We start from the raw sequence: 18,740 nt of genomic DNA, 5'->3' as shown, positions 1-18,740 counted from the left end.
CAAATTTTTGTGCGCCGGGCCTCTAGTATATATATAATTGATTTCAGAGAGGAAGGGAGAGGGAGCGAGAGATAGAAACGTCACTGACGCCCTAACCGGTTTGGCTCAGTGGATAGAGTGGTTTGGCTCAGTGGATAGAGCGTCATCCTGTGGACTGAAAGGACCCAGCTTCGATTCCGGTCAAGGGCATATACTTTGATTGTGGGCACATCCCCAGTGGGGGGTGTGCAGGAGGTAGCTGATCAATGTTTCTAACTCTCTACCTCTCCCTTCCTCTCTGTAAAAAATCAATAAAATATATTTTTTAAAAAAAGAAAGAAAGAAACGTCACTGATGAGAATCATTGATCGGCTGCCTCCTGCACGCCCCCTATTGGGGATCAAGTCCGCAACTCAGGTATGTGCCCTGACCGGGAATTGAACCGTGACCTCTTGGTTCATAGGTTGATGCTCAACCATCACCATCGTGGCTGGGCTATCATTAATTACTGTTGAACTATGGATATTATCTTCGTTATCCTTGCTTATCTCTATTTCATCTGCCACTTCTGTCTACTGCTAAACCTTTGGGTCTGATGTTACTTTTAAGGACTTTTCCTCTTCTGAAAACAATGTTATTTTCAAAGGGCTAGAGTCATAATTTCACATTCAGTGAAATCTATAGGTTCTGTACTGGGAGGTTTTGCTGGTATCTGATTTTTTTGTGACCTTTTCCTTTTCTGTTACTGGAAGTGATGGAGTATTTGAAACAATTTGATATTTTTTGATATGTTTTGATATTTCAAAACATTCCTATTTGGCTTCTAGTTGTTTGCTTCTTGAGTTTTTGCCTTTTTCTGCAATCCATAAATTGCCCTTGTCAAATTGGCCACAAAGCCATGCTAGTTCTTTTTCACATTCCTGCTTGAGCCGTTGTGCTTCATGGGTAGTAGATGAAGATGTGTTTTGCTTTAATATTTCATGGATGACCTTTGTATTTGGAGTTGGGGTTCTGTGGGGTATACTATGGGCTGGACTTTCTTTGCTGTGTTCTTGATGCTGCTCTCCAGGGCGTTCTAGGCAAGCAGGGCTCCTGTGCCTTCTAGGGTCGTAGTGTTTAGATTAAGACTTCAGACAAGTTTCTCTATTTAATTTGTCTCGTCTAGTGGGTTCCTTCAGCACAGGCCAAGGCAAGATGAAAAACATTTTATGATCCTCTTAGGCCGACTCCCAGTATTTACCATGGTGGTTTGTTCACTTTAAGCTAAAGTATTGAAAAGGTTAAGATTTGTTATATGGTTAATGCCTAATTTCTCAAATTACTCCTGTTTGAGTAAGGAATTGGGGATGTAATTTATCCTTAGGGTTTATATTTAGAAACTGCATATTAGGAATTTTTTAGGGTTTTATGTGGGATTAACCTTTGGTCTTCCAGTTCTTATCCATAACATTGGGGAAAAGTAAAGCAAATTACCACACATAATGTTTTGTTTTGTCTTGTGTGAAATATGTGTGAATGGCTAGGTAGTACATATTTCAACCCTGTGATGTTAGTTATAATTATGTTATTAAAACTCTAATGTTTTTGTTGGTTAGAAGGAGTTATCTTGACAGAGTAGCATAAAAGTGTGTTGTATGCGTTGAGCATTTATGTATAAAACTATCAATAGAATTGAAAGTGTCTATATTCTTTCCCCTATATACCACTTGGGGGACTTTATCATAAGGAAACAATCTGAAATTTAGAAAAAGCCTTACTCTCAGATGCTTATTACAGGATTATTTATAATATTGAAAAAATTAGGGATAACTAAATATCCAACAAGGAATGCTTACACAGTCTGTACACTAGGTGGAATTTTATGCAACAATTTAAAGTGGTGTCTGTTAACCTGCTGGATAAAAATATTATCATGGGGAAAAATAGTATGGTCATTATACTTATGTAATCACTTTCATACTTCTTTCTGTATATGTTTTAATTATTGTCTATACGTTTCTTATATCAAGAGTGATAAGACTTTGGGATGTTTAAGTTTTCTTTTCCATATTTTCCACGATTATTATACTAAGCATGATTTATTATTGTATATATCTTTGGTCATATAATAGCAGTTTCTTTTACATATTTATTCCAGAGAGTAGCAGATCGACTCTATGGTGTATATAAAGTACATGGGAATTACGGGCGAGTTTTCAGGTAAGCATTACATAAACTCTTAAAATAAATAATAATTAACTCTAATTAGGTATTTGCCTGAAAACTATAATTTTGGAAAAAAAATTTTTTTTAATGTGTCTCCATTGATTTCAGAGGGGAAGAAAGAGGGAGAGAGATAGAAACATCAGTGATGAGAGAGAACCATCGATCGGCTGCCTCCTGCATGCCCCCTCACTGGGGATCGAGCCAGCAACCCGGGTATGTTCCCTTGACTGGAATCAAACCTGGGACCCTTCAGTCCGCAGTCCGACGCTCTATCCACTGAGCCAAATTGGCTAGGGCTAATTTTTGAAAATTGATGAGTCTGGAAAGTAGAAGATTATTTTTTTTAAATGTTGTCCTGTTTTAAATAAAAATAGTGAGGAAGTCTTATATATTGAGCAGAGTAGTGAAACTACTCTGAAGCAGTGAGTGTTACCTTTTACTTTCTCAGCAGAAGGCCCAAGAAGATTTTATTGGAAATCGCTATTTTATAGATTTAGTGGTTTTCTCTTTCGTCTCAGACACTTTATAATTTTAAAGACTTTTGCAAGCTATCTTTTTATTTTTTATTTATTTATTTGTTTTTTTAAAAAAATATATTTCTTTATTGATTTCAGAGAGGAACGGAGAAGGAGAGAGAGATGGAAACATCAATGATGAGAGAGAATCATTGATTGGCTGCCTCCTGCACGCCCCCTACTGGGGATCAAGCCCGCAACCCAGGCATGTGCCCTTGGCTGGAATCGAACCTGGGACCCCTCAGTCCGCAGGCTGACGCTCTATCCACTGAGCCAAGTCGGCTAGGGCGCAAGCTATCTTTTTAAAATATTTACTTGCATATTTTGGTTATTTGGTGTAAATTACATTGGCAAAAAACAGGTTAACAGGAGAAAAAAACATTTAATTTCGTGTTTAATGGAAGCCCCAAAGATATGAGACTCAAGGCAAGTTGGGCATTTGAGGCTTATATGCCATCCTAAGCTAAGGAATGGGATAGGGGTCTGGGAGATTTAAAAGGGTGGATAGTAGTAATGTAATTGGTATAATTCCTTTCAAGGGATTCCAGGAAAATATACAAGCAAATTTCTTCCAGAAAGTCCTGTGCACATTTTTAGGTATACACAAAACTCATGTGCCCCAGAGCTTAAAAACACCGGATATATTTTGTTTAATTATTCTATGCTTTTTTTTTTTTTTATTCTTTGGTCATATGCATGGTGAGTGGAGGTAAAGAGCTCTTTTTAATAAGAAAACCAAAAAAACATAAGTTGCTGGGGTTAGCAGATAGAACACTATTTGGTAGTTGATTCTAATCTCACCTTTGTCTCTGATCAGCTGCCCTACTTTCAGTAAACTAGGTTTACAAACAGTTTGAGTTTAAGTATCTGTTGTTAAACAAAACCTTCACTTGCATTTAGTTGTAAACTTAAGGTGAAAGCAGCATATTTGAGTCACAGAAAATAAATCCAAATACAGATATATTTTAAAGGGCTATTAGAAAAAACCTTGTAAAAAATTCCATTTAATAGTATTCCATATCTAATACACAGTGGTATTGGTTTTATCTTTTTCTTCCCAGTGAATGGAGTGCCATAGAAAAAGAAATGGGTGATGGACTGCAGAGTGCTGGTCATCATATGGATGTGTAAGTACCTGGATAATATGAGGTAAAACCTAAGGTGAAGTGTTAGTGATTCTTCTGTTTATCAGTTTTGCTGGCATTTACATTATGCTTTGTGTATACAGATCTGTCTTAAAAGAAGTTTATCTCAGGAGTGCAAGTTTAACTTAACATTGAAAAACCAATCAGTCTAATTCATATATTAGCAGAATAAAAAAGAAAGTCTGTATGTTCATTTCAGTACATGTAGGAAAAACATTTCAACATTCATTCACAGTAAAAATTATCCTCAAGCTAGGAATAAAAGGTACTACCTCAAGTCTAAAACCTATAGTTAATATTGTACTTAATAGTGAAATATTGACACTTTCTCCTAAAAGAGAAACAAGGCGAAGTTGTTTGCTGTTGTATTAGAGGTCCTAGCGGTGCCAAGAGGCAAGAAAATCAAACTTATACAGTAATAAGTATTAGAAAGGAAGAAGTAAAACCATTTTTATTTGAGTTAACAGGATCTTGGATCTTTTACATAAAAAAAAAATTATAAAGAATCAACCAAAAACATTATAGAACTAACAACTGAATTTAACAAGAATGCAGGAGCCCTACCCAGTTTGGCACAATGGATAGAGCGTCGGCCTAGGGACCAAAGGGTCCCAGGTTCAATTCTGGTCAAGGGCATGTACCTTGGTTGCAGGCTTGTCCCTGGCCCAGGCCCTGGTTGGGGGCTTGTGCAGGAAGCAACTAATTGATGTTTCTCTCACATCGATGTTTTCCTCTGTCTTTCCCTGTCTCTTATACTCTTCCTAAAAATCAATGGAAAGCCCTGACTGGTTTGGCTCAGTGGATAGAGCGTCGGCCTGCGGACTGAAGGGTCCTAGGTGCGGTTCTGGTCAGGGGCATGTACCTTGGTTGCGGGCACATCCCCAGTGGGAGGTGTGCAGGAGGCAGCTGATCGATGTTTCTCTCCCATCGATGTTTCTAACTCTCTATCCCTCTCCCTTCCTCTGTAAAAAATCAATAAAATATATATTTTTAAAAAATCAATGGAAAAATACCTGCGGGTGAGGATTAACAAAAGACAAAAACAAAAAGAATGCAGGATATATGATCAATATATTAAAAAGTATTGTTTTTATATACTAGCAGCAATTAGAAAGCAAAAATATTAAAACAGTGCTATTTATAATAGCATCAAACCAGAATACTTTAAAAAAAATTTAATGATTTTTTAGAGAGAGACATTGATTTGTTGTTCCACTTATTTATGCATTTATTGCATACCAGAATACTTAGAGATTAATTTAATGAAAGATATGAAAGACCTCTGCACTGAAAACTTTATATATAAACTTTGCTGAGAGACATTGAAGAAGACCTAAATAAATAGATAACTCATGTTTATGGAGAACTCAGTAGTGTTAATATGACCATTCTTTCTGGATTGTAGCCATAATCAAAATTCCAGTTACTTTTTTATAGAAATTGGTAAGCTGATTCTAAGATGTATATGGAAATTCAGAGGATCTAGAGTAGCCAAAATAATCTTGAAAAAAACCCACAAAACCTGGAATATATTACCTGATTTCAAGACTTACTATATAAAGATAGCGAGGTATTGAGATAAAAAGATCAATGGAACAGAATAGAGTTCAGAAATAGACCTACAGTTATATAGTACTTTTCAAGAAATGAGTCTGGAAATTTATTGCATATCTACATGAGGGGAAAAAATGAACCTTGAGGCATATCTCATACCTTATATAAAAACTAATTCAGTTTGGGCTATATACATAAGGTAAAAGATAAAATTACATATTTTAATAGAGAACAGGAAAATATTGTAACCTTTGAGTAAGCAAAGATTTCTTAAAGAGGACATGAAAAGAAAAATATTTTAATGGTAAATTGTTCTTCATCCAAATTAAAAATTTTGCCTATCAAAAGATCCTATGGGGGAGAAGAATATGGGAGTTACAGTTCAGTGGGTACCATTTTAGTGGGGAAGATGGATGGTGGTGATGGTTGCAACAATGTGAATGTACTTAATGCCATTATACTGTACACTTAAAAATTATTAAAAAGGTAAATTTTATGTTACATATATTTTACCACATATACAAACAGAAAAGATACCATTAAGATAATGAAGAGGCAAGTCATAGACTTGGAGTAAATATTTCTAACTATGAGTTACAACTCAATAATAAAAATTAAAACATTAATTTTATCTAAGTATTATTTTTCTTTGGGCTATATTTAAGCTAACCGGCTACTTTTCAACTGGGTTATTAAGAAGTCTTCCTGCATTGTTTTTACTTAACATTTCAGTGTTTGCAGGAATTTAGTATTTCTTCAATTGATTGTAAAATATTAAATAAAACTGTTAGTACTGATAGCTAAAATCCTTTACCACTTATACTTTTTTACCCAAGAACATGCGTTTATCCCTACACTGTTTCCTATTTTCAAGCCACTAGCCCTGCAGTTCTTTTTTGTTGTTGTTTGTTTAACATTAACTTTCCAGAATCATAGGTTTATGAACTAAATGTATTTTTTCTTACTCAAAGCAATGTTTCTTAGAATATGTTCCACACTCTACAAATGTAAATTTGTAATTATAGAAGTTGTAATTTGCCTACTTTTATAAATCCTATAAATACCTTACTTTTCAGTGAACCTTAGGTTTACAGTGAACTTTGCTTGCTTGCCTATATGAAGCAGGCTTGGAAACATAAAGTATATTTTTCTTTTATTCTGATGCTAGGGAATTGGAATTAATTTGAAAAAAGCATGACTGTTATACTATACTTAAAGTAGTACATGACATGGCCTGTGTGCTTACAGAATTTATAATGTGATCAGAGAAATAAAACCAATACTTGAGACTACTTTGTTACAATTTACACCCTAAATTGTTGATAAAGATACGAAGTAGAGTGATGAATTAGGACTAAAGTAGTCTGGGAAGATTTCCTAGAGGTGTTCCGATATGTGCTTGTAGGATTTGGAGAAGCACTGTGGAGAGCCATCACATTTCTGTACAGGAAAGACTCAGGTCCAGGACCAAGAATGGCCTAACAATGAGGGGCTTGTTCGAATCAAAACAGAGATTTATTAAGAATTCTAATAAAATAAGGCTTCTAAAGTTTTCTGTAATCTTTATTTGCTTAACTTTTCCTTTGATAGTTTTTGGCATTACTGTATGTAGTTGCTACCAAGAACACTTGTGCATCAATTATACTAATAATTATTCTTTCTACAGATTTTATAGCTCTTTTATATTATTTTTGAACAAAATATATTCTAGTCTTATAGTGTTTCTTAAGCTACCTGTAAGAAGGGCCATTTTTTTGTTTGTTTTATTTTTTATTTCCAAGCTGATTGAAACATAGTAAAATGTAATAACATTGTCATGGTAATTAGAAATTGCTATAAATGTTTCTAAATGCTTATTCTCACTTTCTGTACTTATCTTTGTCATTGATGGGTAGTAAATGGTCTGTGGATTATACTTTGAATAGCACTTTCTTAGAATGTCCTGATAAAAGTTGCTTCTATAATATTTTTTTAAACAGGTATGCATCTTCTATTGATGATATTTTGGAAGATGAAGAGCATTATGCAGATCAGTTAAAGGAGTATCTTTTTTATGCAGAAGCCCTACGGTAAGTATAATAAGTGTTAGAGATGCAGCTGGTCACCACTCTATATACATGCTGCTCCAAAATAGAGATAGTAAGGTTTTTTAATGAATAGTAAGATTTTTAAATGAATTAATTCCTCCAGATATTGAATGAGGTCTCTTTGTTGTCCTCTGTGTTGCAGAGTGCTAGATATAGAAATTTAAGATAATCCCTGTCCTTGAAACATCCTATATAATAAAGAGCTAATATGCTAATTAGACCGAACAGCCAAACAACCTTCCGGACGCCCTTCCGGACGCCCTTCTGGATGAAGCCGAGGCTGCAAGGGCTGAGCCCCTTGCACAAATTTCGTGCAATAGGCCTCTAGTTATACGATAAAACCCGTCAGTCCTAGGCATCAGGTGTCTGTGTGTTGTTCTTTGTACTTTTTTCAATTTGAAAATTGGAAGCAAATTACAGATAAAGTATGTATGTAACACTATCTTTTACTAGGTTGTGTATTTTTTAAATCCTCACTTGAGGATATGTTTGTTGATTTGAGAAAGAGAAAGAGAGAAACATCAATGTGATAGAAACATGGATCAGTTGCCTCCTGTATACGCCCCAACTGGGGATCAAACCAGCAACCTAGGTATGTGCTCTGACCAGGAATCAAACCCACAACCTTTTTTGTGTATGAGATGATGTTCCAATCAACTGAGCCACTAAGCCAGGGCTGTCTATTCTTATTCTGCCATTTTTATTCTGTAATTTTTTTCACACCTGCATATCTTAGCTCCTTAGTAAGGGCTATAAAACTTCTTAATATCAGGACTTTCTCTGATAGGTGGTCATATTAATTAAGTTACTATATTTTTTTCTGTTCATTTTAGAAAAATTAATATTTTCCTATAATAGGTGGCTTTTGTTATAACCACTTTTGGTAATTTTTTGTCACTTTTAAAAGCAGTTTAAAAATTCTGTTAGAAAAAAGAATTTTTGTTAGTAAAACAGTGGAGCAGTATTTCTTTACCTGTTCAGTAACTGGTATGAAAACATAACATTGTTAGTCTTTTCCTTCTGGAGCTTTGAGTGGTATAGTTTCACCAAGGTATTTCCACATTACCAGGGAATAGAAAGTTGCTGAATACAGTGGAATTTTCTTAAAAATTATAGAAAAGATTAACATGTATTAATATGGAAATATGTTCATGGTATATAGTTAAGTAAGAAAAGATGTGGAATCACTTGGGGTTTGTAGATATATACATTTGTAAATGCCTAGCTAAAGTCTGAAAGGATATACACCATCTGTTAACATGGATTGTGTCTGGATAGTGGGATTGGGGAAAAGAGGGTTCTTGAAACTTTTCTTAATTTTGTGCATTCCTGTGTTAAAATTTTTTTTCAGTGAGCAAGGATTACTTTTATGATATTAAAAACTGATAAACATTTCTAAATAAAACAGAATAAAGCTTTGAGATATATTTTAAAAAATACTCAGTTGCTATGTGAGATTATAGCATTAGTTTCTATGTTATATAAAATATTTTATGATGTGATAATTTTGGATGTTTATTTAAAAATTTTTTTTTATTGATTTCAGAGAAGAAGGGAGAGAGGAGAGATAGAGAAACATTAATAATGAGAGAATCATTGATTGGCTGCCTGCTGCACACCACACACTGGGGATCGAGCCCACAACCCAGGCATATGCCCTTGACTGGAATTGAACCCAGGATGCTTCAGTCTGCAGGCTGATGCTCTATCCACTGAGCAAAACGGGCTAGGGCAATTTTAGGTGTTTATTGAAAAAAATTACAAGTATCTAGAAAACAACCTTTTGTTTTAAGGCATATAAAGTTTTTATGCTTGGGTTTTGCTAGATTTAATTTTTAATGTTGGGCAACTATATTTAAACTTGAAAATTCTGGGTACACAATTTCTGACCCTGCTAAGACATTGTGATGCTTCCCCTTTACCCCTGAAAAAATTTTTTAACATGCTAAAAGAGAAGCCATAAAAATTAAATGGTAGTGTTCTTTTTTATCCCTAGGGCTGTGTGCAGGAAACATGAACTTATGCAATATGACTTGGAGATGGCTGCTCAGGACTTAGCATCTAAGAAGCAGCAATGTGAGGAACTGTCAACTGGGGTGAGTGATTTTCCATTTAGGACTCTGGTATTAGTGTAGCAAGCCTTATGTGGCATGAGCTGTCATTGTACTACTCAGGATTCCTGTAGCTTTTACAGGGGAATAATTTGTGGGCAACTTTATAATTCTTTGGGTTGTGATTTTGATATAAAAAGATAAGCTATAGTATTATAAGATATTTTGTCAACATTTTGCTCTGTGTAGTAAGTGTCATTTCATTTCTACTTAAGTCCAAGTGAAAAAACATTATTCTTTGGGATTGAAATAATGACCTTTGTCAGGTTTAATTTTATAAGGTATATTATAGACATTTTAGTTTACTTTTAAAAGCCATACCCAGTCAGAATCAGTATATCTCTCTTTACAAGGAGCTTTTTGTGTATTTGATTCTTGAATGCTTACAGTGAGCACTTGTGAAGAAAATTCCATATCTTATTGTATTAGACTTAGGTCATTTCTATAATCAGCTTTCTACTCCACTACTATCTTATTGGCATAAATTGGCTGTCATAGTGAGTGCACATAATCTACAAGTAATGAAGTAGTGACAATGTTACCATTTATAAGTCACTTTATACTAACAAGTACTTTAGTTTCAAAGGTACTTTTAGGTACCCACTTGCTATGTGTATGAAAAGCCAAAAATCTATATGGTGAAAGACCTTTGACTGTCAAACAGTAATATAGTAGGCTTAATTTATTTTTAAAACCCAAGGGAAATTCCCAGTCCTTTTACAGGGAGCTTGGTTCTCTACTCCTACATGTGAAGAGAAAAATGTTTCCTTGTGTAAACTCCAGAGATTGAGGAAATGTTAAAGCAGTAAAGCTTAATGCTTGGATTTAGGCATCCTGTTTTATTAAAGACTAGAGGCCCGGTGCACGAATTCATGCACGGGTGGGGTCCCTCCCAGCTGATCAGGACTGTTTTGCCCAGTCCCAATCGGGGATGATCAGGGCTGGCCAGCGGAGGGACTGTGGGCGGTTGGCCAGCTGGGGGGAGGGACCACGGAAGGTTGGCTGGCAGGAGAGGTTGGCTGCACTCTGACCACCCGGCTGGCTGGTGGGGGAGGGGCTGTGGGAGGTTGTCTGTGGGAGCGCACTGATCACCAGGGGGCAGCTCCTACGTTGAGTGTCTGCCCCCTGGTGGTCAATGTGGGTCATAGTTACCATCTGGTTGTAACGGTTGCTTAGGCTTCTATATATATAGACTAGAGGCCCAGTGCACGAAATTCGTGCACGGGTGGGGGGGGGGGTCCCCTCAGCCTGGCCTGCACCTTCTTGCAATCCAGGACCCCTCAGGGGGTGTCCGACTGCCAGTGTAGGCCTGATCCTGTAAACTGGCAGTCAGACATCCCTCTTGCAATCCAGGACTGCTGGCTCCTAACCCCTCTGCCTGCCTGCCTCATCTCCCCTAACCACTCACCTGCCTGCTTACCTGATCACCCCTAACTGCTCGCCTGTCTGCCTGATTGCCCCTAACCGCCTCTGCCTCGGCCCCCGCTTTGGCGGCTTCGTCTGGAAGGTCATTTGGCTGTTGGGTCTAATTAGCATATTATGCTTTTATTATTATAGATACCTAAATTTCACTGTGAGTTATGCAGATTTTAAATGTTTCTTTAGTTTGGTTTATTTTCGTTTTTGGTTTCAAAAATATGACTACTAATAAAAAGAAATGACTTGCCTAATAAATACTTTAGCTAGAAGTTTTCCATTTCATTAAGAAGTTCAGTTAGAATTTTACTCTTTTTGTCTTTTCCTTATTATTCCAGTATTAGTAATCATATTAGGAGCCCCTTGTTTTGTAGGCTTATGGTGCTTCTCTCTGATCTAGGGGGAAAATGACATAAGTTTTCTGTTTCCTTTTTTAAAAAGTTTTTACTTGTAGTAAAATATATATAACATAAAATTTATCATCTTAACCATTTTTAAGTGTACAATTCAGTAGTATAGTAGTAAGAACATGTTGCCAACCTCTAGAACACTTTTCATCTCGCAAAATTGAAACTATATCCATTAAACATCAACCGTCAATTTCCCTCTTCCCCCAACCCCTGGCAACCACCATTCTACATTCTTTTTTAATTTTTAAAATTTATTTATTGATTCCGAGAGAGAGCAACATTAATTTGTTGTTCCACTTATTTATGTATTCATTGGTTGATTCTTTTTTTATTTTTTATTTTTTTAAATATATTTTATTGATTTTTTTTACAGAGAGGAAGGGAGAGGGATAGAGAGTTTAGAAACACCGATGAGAGAGAGAGAAATATCGATCAGCTGCCTCCTGCACAGCCCCTACTGGGGATGTGCCCGCAACCAAGGTATATGCCCTTGACTGGAATCGAACCTGGGACCCTTCAGTCCACAGGCCGGCGCTCTATCCACTGAGCCAAACCGGTCAGGGCCATTGGTTGATTCTTGTGTGTGCCCTGACTGGAGATCGAACCCGCAACTTTGGCATATCAGGATGACACTCTAACCCAGCGGTTCTCAACCTGTGGGTCGCGACCCCTTTGGGGGTCGAACGACCCTTTCACAGGGTCGCCTAAGACCATCGGAAAACACATATATAATTACATATTGTTTTTGTGATCAATCACTATGCTTTAATTATGTTCAATTTGTAACAATGAAAATACATCCTGCATATCAGATATTTACATTACAATTCATAACAGTAGCAAAATTACAGTTATGAAGTAGCAACGAAAATAATTTTATGGTTGGGGGTCCCACAACATGAGGAACTGTATGAAAGGGTCGCGGCATTAGGAAGGTTGAGAACCACTGCTCTAACCAATCGAGCTACTGAGCCAGGGCTCATCATTCTACTTTCTGTCTGTGAATCTGACTATCCTAGATACCTCCTATAAGTAGAATTATACAGTATTTGTTTTTGTGACTGCTTATTTTCTCTTAGCAAAATGTCCTCAAGGTTCATCCATGTTATAGCATGTATCAGAATTTCCTTTCTTTTTATGACTGAATATTTCATTGTATACAGCACATTTTGTTTATTCATTCATTTGTTTCTAAATCCTTTTAGACTGTGAGAACATTTTCTTTGAAGGGAATGACTACCAAGCTCTTCGGTCAAGAAACTCCAGAGCAGAGAGAAGCCAGAATAAAGGTGCTTGAAGAACAAATAAGTGAAGGGGAACAGCAGCTAAAGTCTAAAAATCTGGAAGGCAGGTAAAAATGCTGAGGTGTTTAACAAAGCCAGTCATGTAGATTATATGGTGGATTGTTGCTTTATAACAATTCCCAGCTTCATTAGCATCCCTGGATGTGACTATTCTTCTAAAATGTAGTTACTGAATTACTAAGAAATTTGAGTTATCAAAAATATGTTATAGAAACATTTGTTTTAATGTGGGGGGAAGGAAGAAGAAAGTTTCAGCTTCATAATATTTTCCTGCACTTTTTATGATTCTATCCTTCGCACATTCTCTCTGCCCTTCCTTTTCTGTCATTTAACAAATGCCTGATCAGCCTTTAGTGCCCAGCTCTTCTGTTCCTTTGTAAAGCCTTCTCCTATCCACACAGGCTATGTGGCACTTGGTTCCTGCCACTGCAATGTGGTGGTTTTGTACTGGATGGTTAGTTGCTCTGAGTGAGTGTCCTTGGCTAAATTATGAGCCCTTCAAAGCCAGTGATCATGTCTTTTTTCTCTTTATATTTCAACATCTTGCATAGGGCTTGCCATGTAATTACTCCATAAATATTTCTAGAAATTCAGTTTTCAAAGACCTGCCATCACTGTTTGGCTCACTTTCCTTATTGTTTTCATCTGTTCGTCAGTGAGTAGACCACAGCAGACAAAGAGTATATCATTGGTTTGGAGGTGTTTTGAGTAATTTTTAGAACCACTGGCACCAAATAAGTCAAAGTAGTCTTTCATGAATAGAGTTAGATAAACAAAAACTTGTCAGAATTTTTTGCAACTGTAGTTGTCATTTAAAGCAGTACATGATAAATGTGATATATACTCCATCCTGGCAAAAAGAGTATATACTTTCCAGTGACCCAGGCAGGCAACTTCAAGTGGCATCTATATCTGTTTTATAGGAATAACTAGAGGCCCAGTGCACGAATTCATGCATGGGTGGGGTCTCTTGGCCTGGCCAGCAATCTAGGCTATAAGGGTAACCCGCTCCTGCTGTGGTAGCAGCTGCTCATCCCGGTCAATTGAGTGGCGCTCCCACCATGGGAGTGTACTGACCACCAGGGGGCAACTCCTGCATTGAGCGTCTGCCTCCTGGTGGTCAGTGCGCGTTATAGCGACTTGACTGGTCCTTCTATTGTAACGGTCACTTAAGCTTTTATATATATACACTAGTAGCCCGATGCATGAAATTCGTGCATGAGGGGCGTCCCTCATCCCGGCCTGCAATGATGCTAGCATCCCTCGCCGCGGACTCCAGCCCGAGGCCCCGGCCTCCCCTCCCTCCATGCATCTGGGGCGCAGACTGTGGCCCAAGGTCCTTCCCCTTCTTCAGCGTGAACTTCAGCCCGAGGCTCCTCCCCTCCTCTCCCTCTGCCCACCCGGGGCGCGGATTCCGGCCGAGGCCCCTGCCCTCCCCTCTCTTCACCCAGCCAAGCACACATATTCAGCTTTAGAAGTTATTTACTTACTGATGGTTAGTAACTAATTTCTAAAGCTGAACGCGTCGCCGCGAGCCCAGCATCCCTCGCCGTGTACTCCGGCCCAAGGCCCCTGCCCTCCCTTTCCTCTGTGTGTCCGGGGCGCAGACGTTGGACTCATGTCGCCGTGAGCCCAGCATCCCTCACTGCAGACTCCGGCCCGAGGCCCCTGCCCTCCCCTCCCTCCGCGCGTTCGGGGCGCAGACTCTGGCCCGAGGCCCCCCTCCTCCCCTCCCTCCGCCCAGCTGGGGAGCGGACGCTGGGCATCCCTGGAGGCAGACTCCACGAGCCCAGTGTTCCTCGCCACGTACTCCGGCCTGAGGCCCCTCCCCTCCCCTTCTTCGGCTCGGACTCCAACCCAAGGCCCCTGCCCTCCCCTCCCTCCGCCTGGCCGGGGCGCAGACCCTGGGCATTCCTTGAAGCGGACTCCGGCCGGAGGTCCCACCCCTCCCCTCCCTCCACGCAGCCGGTCCAGATGCTGGGCTTGCGTTGCCTGGGCAACGCCGCCAGCGTCCCATCCCGGCCACTATGGGCGCTGCCATCTTTGTCGTGGGGTGACCGTTAATGAAAGTCCCTGGAGCCCGAGGGCGTGGCTAGGCATGGGTGGCCGCACCTCCCCGACCAGCAAAAGTCCCAGGAGCCCTTGGGCGTGGCTATGGCCTTGCCTCCCCGGGCAGGTGAAAGCCCTGGGAGCCCGTGCTCACAGCCGCCATCGCCTCCTGGGGCGCTTGACACCTGCGTATGCAAATTAACTGCCATCTTTGTTGGATAATTTGCATAGTCACTCGGATTGGCTGGTGGGCGTGGCATTAGCGTAGCAGAGGGATGGCTAATTTGCATGTTTGTCTATTATTATATAGCACTAGTGTCCCGGTGCACAGACTTTGTGCTCTCAGGCTGGGGTGGTGTCCCCCAGCCTGGCCTGTGCCCTGTCACAGTGCGGGAGCCCTGCAGTCCATCACCCCAAAGAGGTAGGCCCCACCCACCCATCCGGGGCTCTTTGATAGATTGCCCCAAAGAGGTAGGCCGGAGCCGGGGAAGGCCTGCGGACCTCCATGCGCCTGCGGACCCCTGGCCGGGCCAGGCCATGGCGGAGGGCCCTCTGTGCGCACCTGTGGATCCCTGGCCAGGTCCACGGCCAGGTCCCTGACCCTCCAAGTCTCTGTCCACTCGTGCCTTCTGCACACACGGTCTGCTGATCGGTCGTTACTGTGATGGCGTCCCGCCTAATTTGCATATTACCCTATTATTAGTATAGTATAGATTTGAAGCTGAAATTCTTGTGGCAAAAATACAGATTATTAAAATGTAGACGAACATTTGCTTTTTCTCCCATTGTAATTTTTAGGGAGAGAAAAATAGATCTGCCTGGCTGGGCATGGCTTAGTAGTTGAGCGTCGACCTATGAACCAGAAGGTCACAGTTCGTTCTCAGACTCGATCCCCAGTGGGGGGTGTGCTCCAGGAGGCAGCCAATCAATGATTCCCTCTCATCATTGATGTTTCTATCTCTCTCTCTCCTCCTCCCTTCCTCTCTGAAATCAATAAAAATATATTTTAAAAAATAGATCTTACACAAGGAAAAGCTTTTTCCTCCATATAGACAAAAACCAACTCAAATGAGAACTGGTTATTTGAATTTATAGAATATAGTTCATCTAATTTAAATAATAATAACAATGATTATGCCTTTTATTTCAGAGAATTTGTGAAAAATGCTTGGGCCGATATTGAACGCTTCAAGGAGCAAAAGAACCGTGATTTAAAGGAGGCTCTCATAAGCTATGCAGTCATGCAGATTAGTATGTGCAAAAAGGTGGGTTTTGGTTTCAGTAAAGATAAAGTGCATGCAGAAGTGCTTACAAATTTTTATAAAACTGGCCCTGGCTGGGTTGCTCACTTGGTTAGAGCGTCATCCCAATATGCCAAGGTTGCAGGTTCGATCCCCAGTTAGGGCACATACACAAATCACCCAATGAATGTATAAATAAATGGGACAACAAATTGATGTTTCTCTCTCTCTCTCTCTCTCTCTCTCTCTCTCTCAAATCAATAAAAAAGAAAACAAAACAAAATTTAAACAAACTAATCTTGTTTGAATCAAAGTGTCATTTTCATTTTTAAAGTCTATTCTTCCCTTCCAGAATATTTCCCAATTTATCAACTTAATTTTATTTTTTTCTTTTATTATTTTTTTGTTAATCCTCAGCTGAGGATATTTTTCTGTTGATTTTTACAGAGAGTGGTGGAAGGGAGAGGGAGAGATAGAAATATTGATATGAGACACATCCATTGGTTGCCTCCTGTACACACCCAGACTAGGGCTGGGGAACCTGTAACTGAGATACGTACCCTTGACTGGAATCGAACCCGGGACTCTTTAGTCCTGGAGCCACCCCGCAGGAGCTACAGAGCAATTTGCAGATGGCCGCTATTTATGTTGGGCTTGGAAGTGCCCAGGAAAGGCCAAGCTGTGAAGCAAGGCAGGCTGGTGCTAATACCAGGTCTTGGCCTCTTGTTGATAGGTATGGGGCACGCTGGTGCCAGCTGCTGCTTGTTTGAGAGAGTTTAGAAAAGTCTGAAGTCTGAGCCAGGACAGGCCATTCATATCTGCAAACAGCTTGGGTAGAGATGCAAATTGGGTGGGGTCTCAGGGAATCACCAGGGTAGAGCAAACAGTGTGGACCACATTGATGGAAATTCATATACAGCTACTGGTCAGCTCTGTGACAGGGGTGGTCTTGGCATAGAAACAGTGAACCCTGTGAGCATCCCTGTGTGGGAGAAAGCCGCCCCCAAATTCTTGCTCTGATGCCAGACAATCCAGTTACTCCCCATATGTCCTTGGATACCCCCAAACCACTGCCCCAGCACTGGAGCTCAGAGGGAGCAAGTCCCAGTAAGTCTGGGCATGGCCCTTTAAGAGGAACTGCTGGGGCTCTAGCAGCCTCCGTGTCAACTCAGCCACAATCCCCACTGGTTTTTACTGCCTGAAGTTATGGGGACTTCTCATTTCAGCACTGGAACCCTGGGCTGAGAGGTTTGTTATGGAGCTCTTGTTCCTCATGGGAGGCCTCTGCAGCTGAGATATCACTCCCGATTAAAAAAATGCCACATATGGGTGTCAGACCAGCCTGTTCCCCACCTCCACCCCTCCTAGTAGTCTCAATGTGCTTTCTTTTTAATTCTCTAATTGTAGGACTTCTATTCAGCTGGTTCTGAGTGATGGTGGTTCTGCTGTATTTTAGTTGTAATTTTTATGTGGTTGTGAGAAGCGGCGAGTACATGCATTTACCTACACTGCCATGTTGGTTCTCTCCATGTTGGTCAGCCTTTTTGATAGTGAATTTTCTAGTTTGTTGAATCAAGGGGGCTGAGGCTTTTTAAAGAAATACTTGATTGATTTTCAAGTTTATTTTGAAAATTGCCATAAAAACAAAATGTTCATCGAAAAATTTCAAATAATCCAGAAGCATCTTTGCCTCCTGCCCCAAATTCCTGTTAGAAAACTTACCACTGTTATACCTCATGTGTATCCTTTCAGATGTTTTCGTATATATACAGTCATTTAGAAAATATACACTTTCCTCTTCTCTAACAAAAATGAGATTGCGTTATATGAGCTAGTGTGCAGTGTTTCCAATTGATGTCTCATGGATATCTTGTTTTGATAGTGCATAAGCTCTATCTTATCCTTTCTAACAAGAAGTACTCTGTTTATTAGATACTACTTTATCCAGCTAATCTGAGCATTTTAAAGGGTTTTTGTGTGTTTTTAAAATTTTTATTTGCTTTTTGTATCCCATCAAGAAAGAAAAAACTAAAAAGATTCTTGTTTTTTCCTATTATTTGAAACTTTGATAAATATAGACACATTTTAACATTTAAATATTAAAATACTAGAGGCCTGGTGCATGGATTCTTGCACCAGTGGGGTCCCTCGGCCTGGCCTGCACCCTCTCGCAATATGAGACCCTTCAGGGGATGTTGGACTGCCGGTTTCCGGTGGATCCTTGCAGGCCAGACTGAGGGACCCCACTGGTGCAAGAATCTGTGCACCGGGCAGGTTTGAGCTGGATCCCCGCAGGCCAGGCCCAGGGACCCCACCAGTGCATGATCGGGGCTGGGGAGGGACTGCGGGAGGGCTCCAGGGTGTGTCCAACCCATCTTGCCCAGTCCCGATCAGCTGGAACCCAGCAGCAAGCTAACCTACTGGTTGGAGCGTCCGCCTCCTGGTGGTCAGTGCATGTCATAGTGACTGGTTGAACGGTCGAACAAACGGTCAGACACTTAGCATATTAGGCTTTTGTTTTTATTATATAGGATTTCTTTTTCATAATTTAGTAGTTTATTAGAGACTATGTATCTTGTTTATTTAAAAAATGCTTTTGTTTCTACCACTTCTTTAGATTTTACTGTTACATGTCTACAAACATGCCTTTTTATGTAAGCATGTTAGGTATATTATATCTTACTAGAGGCCCGATGCATGGATTCATGCACCAGTGGGGTCCCT

The 18,740-nt window shown here is 39.9% G+C and overlaps 1 protein-coding gene and 1 pseudogene across 1 annotated transcript in view; one reads left to right on the top strand and one right to left on the bottom strand.

Moving 5' to 3' along the window:
• Window positions 1–1,197, bottom strand: part of LOC102262099 — a 5,317-nt pseudogene extending 4,120 nt beyond the window's left edge.
• Window positions 1–18,740, top strand: part of SNX4 (sorting nexin 4) — a 66,510-nt gene that overhangs the window by 44,861 nt on the left and 2,909 nt on the right. The window contains exons 7-12 of the mRNA XM_005873129.2: window positions 2,117–2,178; window positions 3,761–3,826; window positions 7,378–7,467; window positions 9,482–9,581; window positions 12,628–12,773; window positions 15,926–16,040. Coding sequence (XP_005873191.1) covers window positions 2,117–2,178; window positions 3,761–3,826; window positions 7,378–7,467; window positions 9,482–9,581; window positions 12,628–12,773; window positions 15,926–16,040 — 579 coding nt within the window. The remainder of the gene's footprint in view (window positions 1–2,116; window positions 2,179–3,760; window positions 3,827–7,377; window positions 7,468–9,481; window positions 9,582–12,627; window positions 12,774–15,925; window positions 16,041–18,740) is intronic.

This window comes from Myotis brandtii, unplaced genomic scaffold (genome assembly GCF_000412655.1).
Source record: "Myotis brandtii unplaced genomic scaffold, ASM41265v1 scaffold4, whole genome shotgun sequence".
Lineage (NCBI taxonomy): Eukaryota > Metazoa > Chordata > Mammalia > Chiroptera > Vespertilionidae > Myotis > Myotis brandtii.
This window is presented reverse-complemented; position numbering and strand designations above follow the sequence as displayed.